The 11,561-nt window shown below is 39.3% G+C and overlaps 1 protein-coding gene across 2 annotated transcripts in view; it reads right to left on the reverse strand.

The window, feature by feature from the left end:
* The window catches only part of heatr3 (HEAT repeat containing 3), a 33,277-nt gene that overhangs the window by 20,278 nt on the left and 1,438 nt on the right, over positions 1-11,561 (reverse strand). For both annotated transcript variants that reach the window (XM_061964563.2, XM_061964564.2), the window contains exons 2-3: positions 7,183-7,355; positions 4,043-4,130 (exon numbers count right to left, since the gene is read on the reverse strand). In XM_061964563.2, the coding sequence (XP_061820547.1) occupies positions 4,043-4,130; positions 7,183-7,355 (261 nt within the window). The remainder of the gene's footprint in view (positions 1-4,042; positions 4,131-7,182; positions 7,356-11,561) is intronic.

The following is an 11,561-nucleotide window of genomic DNA, read 5'->3' on the forward strand; positions in this document are numbered from 1 at the left end:
AGCCAGTTAACATCTAAATGTCCTCCAATAAGCACAGAAGGTTGGTCTTTTCTTGCATTTTAGTCAAGTCATTTCCAAAGGGGAAACATGGTAGGCTGTAGGCTACTAGAAGCTAGCGTCTACACAAAAGCTAAGCACACAATAGCTCGATATATGTAATCAGTGTCCTTAATTGAACAATATTGACCTCTAAAACAGCACTTTTGTCAATATAAACAATTATCAAATAACTATAGTTGCATGTTACCTACAAATACAAAGTCTCCAAAGCTGAAGCGTATTAGAAAGTATCCAGTAACAAACGTGTCGGCATCATTCAATTTACAGCGTTACGATCGCCAAAAACCCAATTACCACTCCACTCCACCAATGATGAATTCAGTCTTCTGACTTATAAATGTTGTTACAAAGTTGTATACTCGTGCTAGAGTTTGCAGGCAGTTTTGGATGCCTTGGTTAGCGGGGTTTTGCAGTCTGGCTGCGTTCTGACATCACAGCGAGGCGGATGTACTTATTCGGACATTAAGTAAAGCTTTCAGCCAGAGGGGGAGGAGCTCAGGCTGTGAGGAAACACAAAAAGGGATGATACAGTATTATTTTCATATAATGGTGGCATGCACACAATAACAGCGACGTTCGACAGTCAGTGAAATAAGTGCTGCTAAAAGCAGCTGTTTTTGATGCGGCTCTGTATCAATCGGTAAGTGTGCAAGTGTACCTATTGTTGTGACCTGGTGAATCTACACAATGCTTATGAAGTTTATTTTCGAAGGTATCTGGAAAGAAAATAGCGGTGACGACAATAAGTTATACATTTAAATAGTGTGATTTTTCAAAAGACATATTTTGAGAGCAGGAAGTGGTTTTATTTTCAATCGAGGAACACTTCAACAAACTAACATCTTGTAGACAGACTCAAAACACAGGTTATAAAAATGACTGGATAGAAATTTACACCAACGCTTATCCAGTACATATTATCTAGACCTGTGGTTCTCAAACTGTGGTCATTTAAGAGATTGTCTGGCCATACTCTCTCTGATTGGTCAAAGGTCCCTCACGTGACTACAGGGTGCCATGTTTGGGACCAACTCTGAAACCGAGTTGTCCATACTCGCTCTATACACGACTCTGCCACTTGTGGGACACGGGCTCCAACTGGTGGTAAGCCAAATATTCATATGATTAAAGTACAGTGTTCTATTTTCCTGTATTCAAACACAGTGTTACTGTTCAAACTATGTGTATGTTACAGTGGCCAACAGTATTAAAGGGGACCTGCACTTCTTTTGGAATTTTGCCTATCGTTCACAATCATTATAAAAGACATGACGGATGGATTTTTTTCTAATGCATTCTAAATAAACGTAAATACAAAAAAAAAAAAAAAACTACCGTATTTTCCGCACTATTAGCCGCACCTAAAAACCACAAATTTACTCAAAAGCTGACAGTGCGGCTTTTAACCCGGTGCGCTTTATATATGGATAAATATTAAGATTCATTTTCATAAAGTTTCGGTCTCGCAACTTCGGTAAACAGCCGCCATCTTTTTTCCCGGTAGAACAGGAAGCGCTTCTTCTTCTACGCAAGCAACCGCCAAGGTAAGCACCCGCCCCCATAGAACAGGAAGCGCTTCTTCTTCTACTGTAAGCAACCACCCGCCCGCGTAGAAGAAGAAAAAGCGAGCGGATATCACCGTACGTTTCATTTCCTTTGTGTGTTTACATCTGTAAAGACCACAAAATGGCTCCTACAAAGCGACAAGGATCCGGTTCATGAAAAGACGCAATCTCTCCATCCGCACACGGATTACTACCGTATTTCACAGCAACTGATATTCCTGTGAACCGCACTGTGGAACGGGAGCACGTACGGTGAATATTCGCACCACAGGGAATGAGAAGTCATCCTTCACTGTGGTTCTAGCTTGCCATGCTAATGAAACTTCCACCCATGGTGATATTCAAAAGGAAGACCTTGCCAAAAGAGACCTTTCCAGCCGGCGTCATCATAAAAGCTAACTCGAAGGGATGGATGAAGAAAAGATGAGCGAGTGGTTAAGGTAAGTTTAAGTTTACGCGAAGAGGCCGGGTGGCTTTTTTCACACAGCTCTGTCCATGTTGATATACGTATGTTTGTGATTGCACATTTGCGTACATTTTGGAAGTGAACAGAGTTGTTAGAACGCTGGTTTTTAATATATTATTAAAGTTTGACTGACCTATCTGACTGTTTTTTGACATTCCTTTAGCGCAGTTAGATGCGGCTTACAACACCGGGCGGCTTATAGGTGGACAAAGTTTTGAAATATGCCGTTCATTGAAGGCGCGGCTTTTAACCCAGGGCGCCTTATGGTGCGGAAAATACGGTACTCAGTGGCCTAGTGGTTAAGTAAGTCCGCTCTGAGATCGGTAGGTTGTGAGTTCAAACCCCGGCCGAGTCATACCAAAGACTATAAAAATGGGACCCATTACCTCCCTGCTTGGCACTCAGCATCAAAGGTTGGAATTGGGGGTTAAATCACCAAATATGATTCCCGGGCGCGGCCACCGCTGCTGCTCACTGCTCCCCTCAACTCCCTCCAGTATCGGCCAATATTTAAGGCTCCAATATCGACATCGCATAGGAAGTGAAAAGATTGTTTCAGAACACCCCATAATCTCTGGCCACCTAACGATTCAAACAGATTCTCACAATGTATGATTTGGCATAATAATTATAATGAAACTTTTTCAAAACAAATTACAGGTTAGAAAAGCTCCTTCTGGTTGCATGGAGATGGCCTTTTTTTATGTATTTTTTATCAAAATATTTTTTACATCTATGTGTATGTATGTATGTATGTATGTATATATATATATATATATTTTTTTTTTTTTTTAATAAATATGTACATCGTATTTTTCGGACTATAAGTCGCAGTTTTTTTCATAGTTTGGCCGGGGGTGCGACTTATACTCAGGAGCGACTTATGTGTGAAATAATTAACACATTACCGTTAAATATCAACTAATGTTACTTAGCTCATTCACGTAAGAGACTAGACGTATAAGATTTCATCGGATTTAGCAATTAGGAGTGACAGATTGTTTGGTAAACGTATAGCATGTTCTATATGTTATAGTTATTTGAATGACTCTTACCATAATATGTTACGTTAACATACCAGGCACGTTCTCAGTTGGTTATTTATGCCTCATATAACGTACACTTATTCTGCCTGTTGTTCACTATTCTTTATTTATTTTAAATTGCCTTTCAAATGTCTATTCTTGGTGTTGGGTTTTATCAAATAAATTTCCCCACAAAATGTGACGTATACTCCAGTGCGACTTACCGGTATATGTTTTTTTCCTTCTTTATTACCGGTATGCATTTTCGGCGGGTGCGACTTATACTCTGGAGCGACTTATACTATATATAAATATGTATATATATATATATATATATATATATATATATATATATATATTATTTTTTTATAGAAATGTTTGAAAATTCTAAACACATTTAGAATACATATTTTTTCTTATAAATATTTGCAAATTATTAATAGATTTCATATATATATATATATATATATATATATATACACACACACACACACACACACACACACACACACACACACACACACACACACACAGTTATATATAAAATGTTTTGATATATTTTTGAAAATTATGAATCGATTTAGAATCCGAATGAATAAGAATAGTGATTCAGATGTGAATAATTTTTTTTCTGCACCCCTAATATAAATGTTTTGTTCTAATAAACTACCAACTGCAAGTCCATTTAGTCCATCAGAAGCCTAAAGAAAGTAATTTGCGTCAAAGGTACAACGTTACAAACTATGTGGTAGATTTGTATGAAGTCTAATCCTGGGTTACAATTTAGAAGCAACGTGAATAACTACGAAGGTGCTTTTGTGGGCGATGCTGACGTTGTCGTCGTAGTCGTCAGCCAGCTGCAACAGCTGCTGACCCGCAGGAAATCAAGTGATGCAGCGAGCTGAAACAGTGTTGGCGGCGCTCACCTCTCTAAGCAGAGCTGTCAGAGGAGTCATGACGTCGCGCTTCACCATGTCCTCGCACACCTCCTGGCCGCCGCACGCGCTCAGATTCCTGTCACGGCACAATGGATGGTTAGCTGCAAGGATGCTGGTGTACTTCTGCTTTACCTGACACACTCGATGGGACAGTAAGGTCAATTCAGCTCTTTTTTGTGGACGATCATTTGTGTAATTATGTGGTGAATAGTGGAAGCCACATAACCATACTTCAAGTGCCAAGCCTAAAGCTCCTTTTATTGTCGCATGGCGCCCTCTGTAGGTTTAACCTGAGAAATACTTTAGTGCCTCTCTCACAAACAGACAATACAATACCAAAAGTTTCTGGAGACTAAGGGTGGGCAATATATATTACAATATATATTGCAGCTTTCTACAACAATCATATATATATATATATATAAATATATATATATATATATATATATATATATATATATATATATATATATTATTTGGCATATAAATGATAACAAAATCATTTCAAAATGGGTTACAAAGGCTCCTAATTTGGCTGCCGACATTTGCAGTGACATACTTTCCAGTTGTATTATTTTCTCAAAACTATTATTCACCTACTTGCTAATCTACTGTTAATATCTGGTAACAACATGTTCTGTCTACGCCAGGGGTGTCAAAGGTACGGCCCGCCAACAGGTTTCCTCCGGCCGACGAGATGAGTTTGCTAAGTAGTACACATTAGGGCAGAGGTGTCCCCGCCGATGTCTTCAATGTGCCAAAGTGTAAGCACAACCAGAATTATTCCGTACATTAGGCACACTGGGTTATAAGGCGCACTGTTGATTATTGAGAAAATGAAAGGATTTTAAGTGCGCCTTATAGTCCGACAAATACGGTATTTACGGTTACATGAGGCCATCAATAATAATGAGTATGACACCCTTGCTTTAAAGAATCAAATGATGAACATATTCATTTACCACTGGTATTCCAACAAAATAATGTACACCGGGAAACTTTGCCTTTTAAAAAAGGGCGTCGACTCCATCCGTTACTCGCTCTGGAGTACTTTTCTTTTTTGTGCTGTCTTTCACATACCGTATTTTTCTGGCTATAAGTCGCAGTTTTTTTCGTAGTTTGGCCGGGGGTGCGACTTATACTCAGGAGCGACTTATGAGTGAAATTATTATCACATTACCGTAAAATATCAAATAATATTATTTAACTCATTCACGTAAGAGACTAGACGTATAAGATTTCATCGGATTTAGCGATTAGGAGTGACAGATTGTTTGGTAAACATATAGCATGTTCTATATGTTATAGTTATTTGAATGACTCTTACCATAATATGTTACGTTAAAGGGGAACATTATCACAATTTCAGAAGGGTTAAAACCATCAAAAATCAGTTCCCAGTGGCTTATTATATTTTTCGAAGTTTTTTTCAAAATTTTACCCATCACGCAATATCCCTAAAAAAAGCTTCAAAGTGCCTGATTTTAACCATCGTTATAAACACCCGTCAATTTTCCTGTGACGTCACATAGTGAAGCCAACACAAACAAACATGGCGGAAAGAACAGCAAGCTATAGCGACATTAGCTCAGGTTCAGACTCGGATTTCAGCGGCTTAAGCGATTCAACAGATTACGAATGTATTGAAACAGATGGTTGTAGTGTGGAGGCAGGTAGCGAAAACGAAATTGAAGAAGAAACTGAAGCTATTTATTGAGCCATATCGGTTTGAACCGTATGCAAGCGAAAACGACGAAAACGACACGACAGCCAGCGACACGGGAGAAAGCGAAGACGAATTTGGCAATCGCCTTCCAACCAACGATTGGTATGTGTTTGTTTGGCATTAAAGGAAACTAACAACTACGAACAAGGTTTACAGCATATAAAATACATTTGGCAACAACATGCACTTTGAGAGTGCAGACAGCCCAATTTTCATCAATTAATATATTCTGTAGACATACCATCATGTCAGCGGGCCAGGGAAGCTAGGGTCGATATTCTTCTCTTGATCATCTTCGGTGGCATAAGGGACGGTGTGAGCCAAGACATCCAGGGGGTTTAGCTCGCTCGTCTGCGGGAACAAACTGCCGCCATTGCTTGCCGTGCTACCGAGGTCCTTTGTCCCTGAATTGCTCACACACTCCGGCAGATTCAATGGGGGTCTGGCGGCAGATTTCTTTGACTTTATCGTTGGAAATGCATCTGCTTTGAGTGTCGCAGGATATCCACACATTCTTGCCATCTCTGTCGTAGCATAGCTTTCGTCGGTAAAGTGTGCGGAACAAACGTCCAATTTCTTGCCATTTTCGCATCTTTGGGCCACTGGTGCAACTTGAATCCGTCCCTGTTCGTGTTGTTACACCCTCCGACAACACACCGACGAGGCATGAGGTCTCCAAGGTGCGGAAAACAGTCGAAAAAACGGAATATAACAGAGCTGATTTGACTCTGTGTTTGAGAAAATGGCGAATTGCTTCCCGATGTGATGTCACGTTGTGACGTCATCGCTCCGAGAGCGAATATTAGAAAGGCGTTTAATTCGCCAAAATTCACCCATTTAGAGTTCGGAAATCGGTTCAAAAAATATATGGTATTTTTTCTGCAACATCAAGGTATATATTGGCGCTTACATAGGTCTGGTGATAATGTTCCACTTTAACATACCAGGCACATTCTCAGTTGGTTATTTATGCCTCATATAACGTACACTTATTCAGCCTGTTGTTCACTATTTTTTATTTATTTTAAATTGCCTTTTAAATGTCTATTCTTGGTGTTGGGTTTTATCAAATAAATTTCCCCAAAAAATGCGCCTTATACTCCAGTGCAACTTATATGTTTTTTTCCCCTTCTTTATTATGCATTTTCGGCCGGTGCGACTTATAATCCGGAGCGATTTGAACTCCGAAAAATACGGTAATCAGAATAGCCATCGAGATGCTTGGATTTCAGGTGATTAAACCCAACAAAGAGAACACATTTTCATCCGATGAATGACCCAAAATTGCATTTCCAGCAGACAAAAATTTGGAGCATCACTAATTATTTCCATTGCCATGACTTTCCTAAGAGACAGTTGAATTGTTTTTGATAGTTCATGTCTGCTGCGCCCACTAACCCACCTTAAAGCTCCGGCAGCGGTCTCCCTCACGGCCAGGCTGCCGTCCAGCAACATGGGGCCCAGTCGCCTCACGGCGTCCCTCTGGAGGAGGCCCGGGATGGTCAGACTCTGCTGCACCACCCTGGAGATGCTGGCGCACGCCAACTCACGTACGTCCGCACTGGGACTCTCCAACTGGGGACCGATATGGTTCATTGATTATTATCATGACCTTATTCATAAACACGACACATTGCAGCACTTAGACAAAAGTATTGGGACATCAGGACATGACAGGATGTGAATAATGACAGCTTCCATTGTTCTGGAGCAACATTGGACAACACATGGACAAATGTATTAGGCACGCCAGACTAACCCACAGACGGAAAGTGACCTATGACGGCTCCCCCTTTCTTGGTCAGACTTTCTACAAGACTTGATCAAAAATATTGGGAAACTAAAACAACTAACCAACCAAAACCTTTCCACCAAAAACAACCCATGTGCATATGATAGTTAAAAAACAAAACAACATGCATCTCAGTTTTGTCTTACAGGTGAAAAAAAGTGTACAATTAGTACCAACAATTTTATATATCACTACTATAGTAGTATTGGCCACTAGATGAGACCAAACCAATCAGAGTGCAGTGTTCAGTATCGTGGCCACTGATTGGCTCAGCCTCAGGCAGCATTACTAGAGTGGATTAAAAGAGTGTAAAGGTGACTAAGGGGTGTTTTTTCATGTCTAGAAGACTCATAATGTTGAAAAACTAATTTAGAAAGTTGCTAACAGTTTATATGCTCCAACTATAAAAACATATGATTTATAACTAATTATTTCCACCGTGCAGAAAAGCGGAACCAATTAACAGTGATAAACAAGGGATGACTGTATACATTATTGCTTATTTTAAATTGTTTTATTTTATTGTACAAATAAGATCTTGTTTTAAATCAGATTAATTACATTTTTGAATTTGGATTAATCACATGTGATTACTTTCTTGGATTATTACAATTGTCTTAAGAAAAACTCCAATACTTGTACACAAATGCAGTTTTATTGTCAGAATGTCATCCATGAACATTTTCAATCGTTTTACTTGAACGTGTGTCATTTATTTGCACAAAACTTGGTAACGGTTTCATTTAATTTTCTAGTTTTCTTTTTTTTGTTTTTGTTTATTGTACTGAGGTATTATTGATCTAATCACTGAACGTATAACGGTTAAGGAAAAAGAGCATGTACGGTCAATATAAATTGTATGATTAAAAAAGTGTATTCATGATTAATGCAATATTTATTTTAGATGAATCACATGAGTTACCGTATTTTCCAGACCATAGGACGCACCGGATTATAAGACGCACTGCTGATGAACGGTCTATTTTTGGTCTTTTTTCATATATAAAAACGTACCGGTTATATGGCGCATTAGGAGGAGTCATATTATTTTATTTTTTTTCTAAATTGAAAACACTTCCTTGTGGTCTACATAACATGTAATAGTGGTTCTTTGGTCAAAATGTTGCATGGATTATGTTTTACAGATCATCTTCAAGCCGTTTTCTGACAGTCGCTTCCGGATCCACCGTTTTGTGGGCGGTCTTATTTACATGGCTCACCTTCGACAGCGTCTTCTCCCCGTCATCTTTGTTGTAGCGGTGTAGCGTGCAAGGACGGGTGTGGAAGAAGTGTCAAAAGATGGAGCTAACTGTTTTCATGATATTCAGACTTTACTTAAATCAATAACAGAGCAGCATCTCCTCATCCGGAAACACTGGAAATGTGTCCCATGAAAAAACGTCCGATCGGAACTCTAATAACTAAAGTTTCTTGGGTGAATAATGTAAACTCACAACACCGGTATGTTTTAGCGCTTTCATGGCGAGTTTACTGACAGATATAAGTAAGAACTTTACACTACTTTTTATTAGAAATGGCAACAGCGGAGAATGAATGTCCCATAACAAGAAGATAGAGAAAAAGAAGAAGCATATTGACTGTGTCGTCGGTACGGACTACAAAGGCGGACGCGTGCAATTTTTCAGGACTTATGCAGATTCCAAATACAGAACAGCAGATACCAGAAGGTAAGAAAAGTTGCTTTTGCATAATATTGCGAAACAAAACGCCAGATAATATGTCTTACCTTATACACACACCATAATAATACTTGTATGTTGAAGCACATCAAGCGGTGCGGTTTCATAGCCTACCTAAGTCGTACTAAAACATTTTGACAGATTTTTGAGCGCCGTGTGTAATGTTCTATATTTTATATGGAACATATACAATGTTTGTCTTGTTTACTTGAGTCATATTGCCATCATAGACGGCGTGGCGCAGTGGAAGAGTGGCCGTGCGCGACCCGAGGGTCCCTGGTTCAATCCCCACCTAGTACCAACCTTGTCATGTCTGTTGTGTCCTGAGCAAGACACTTCACCCTTGCTCCTGATGGGTGCTGGTTAGCGCCTTGCATGGCAGCTCCCTCCATCAGTGTGTGAATGTGTGTGTGAATGGGTAAATGTGGAAGTAGTGTCAAAGCGCTTTGAGTACCTTGAAGGTAGAAAAGCGCTATACAAGTACAACCCATTTATTTATCATTTATAGTGCAATCTACATGTATCTTTTATGTTTGACTGCCATCTACTGGTCACACTTATCATTACACCATGTACTAAATAAAATTGCTTCGAGGTCGGTAAGCAAAACCAGAATTATTCTGTACATTAGGCGCACTGACGAGTTTTGAGAGGTAAAAATGATTTTAAGTGTGCCTTATAGTCCGGAAAATACGGTAACTCATAATTGACAGCCCTAGTACAAACATTTGCTCTATTTCTTATATATTTTACCTTTACCAATAGTGCGACTTCAGAACCACAACATTTTAACTTTATACTTGTAATGCTACGACTTTTTTCCCAACCAAATTTTTTGAAAACACTAATTTTTCATTCTTGCAACGTGACAAATTTGTTGTTGTAAAATCATAGCTTGTTTTGCCCTTCAAAATTACGACACTATTCTCTAATATTTTGACTTTATTGTTGTAAAACTACTCCTTTATTTTTCAGCGGCGCTCCCTGGCTGACCTGTACAGGTCCCGCTGTCTCAGGAAAGCACAGAGCATCCTGAAAGACCCATCCCACCCCGGGCACTGCCACCTAGAACTGCTACCCTCGGGCAGACGCTATAGGGTGCTAAAAGCGGGCACAAATGGACTAAAAAACAGTTTTACCCAAGAGCCATAGTAGCATTAAACAGGCCTGAGTGAGCACAATGTGTCCGTCATGTCCTCATGTGTAATGTCTTGTTATATTTTCGGACTATAATGTGTAATGTCTTGTTATATTTTCGGACTATAATGTGCAATAATGTTATATGTGTATATATATATATATATATATATATATATATATATATATATGCATATGTATGGATATGTGCATGTGTGTGCATATATACTGTACATATACAAACCCCGTTTCAATGTGAGTTGGGAAATTGTGTTAGATGTAAATATAAACGGAATACAATGATTTGCAAATCATTTTCAACTCTTATTCAGTTGAATATGCTACAAAGACAACATATTTGATGTTCAAACTGATCAACTTTTTTTTTTTGCAAATAATCATTAACTTTAGAATTTGATGCCAGCAACACGTGACAAAGAAGTTGGGAAAGGTGGCAATTAATACTGATAAAGTTGAGGAATGCTCATCAAACACTTATTTGGAACATCTCACAGGTGTGCAGGCTAATTGGGAACAGGTGGGTGCCATGATTGGATAAAAGTAGATTCCATGAAATGCTCAGTCATTCACAAATAGGGATGGGGCGAGGGTCACCACTTTGTCAACAAATGCGTGAGCAAATTGTTGAACAGTTTAAGAAAAACCTTTCTCAACCAGCTATTGCAAGGAATTTAGGGATTTCACCATCTACGGTCCATAATATCATCAAAGGGTTCAGAGAATCTGGAGAAATCACTGCACGTAAGCAGCTAAGCCCGTGACCTTCGATCCCTCAGGCTGTACTGCATCAACAAGCGAAATCAGTGTGTAAAGGATATCACCACATGGGCTCAGGAACACTTCAGAAACCCACTGTCAGTAACTACAGTTGGTCGCTACATCTGTAAGTGCAAGTTAAAACTCTCCTATGCAAGGCGAAAACCGTTTATCAACAACACCCAGAAACGGCGTCAGCTTCGCTGGGCCTGAGATCATCTAAGATGGACTGATTCAAAGTGGAAAAGTGTTCTGTGGTCTGACGAGTCCACATTTCAAATTGTTTTTGGAAACTGTGGACGTCGTGTCCTCCGGACCAAAGAGGAAAAGAACCATCCGGATTGTTATAGGCGCAAAGTTGAAAAGCCAGCATGT

The sequence above is a fragment of the Nerophis lumbriciformis genome, linkage group LG06, assembly GCF_033978685.3.
Source record: "Nerophis lumbriciformis linkage group LG06, RoL_Nlum_v2.1, whole genome shotgun sequence".
NCBI classification, from domain to species: domain Eukaryota; kingdom Metazoa; phylum Chordata; class Actinopteri; order Syngnathiformes; family Syngnathidae; genus Nerophis; species Nerophis lumbriciformis.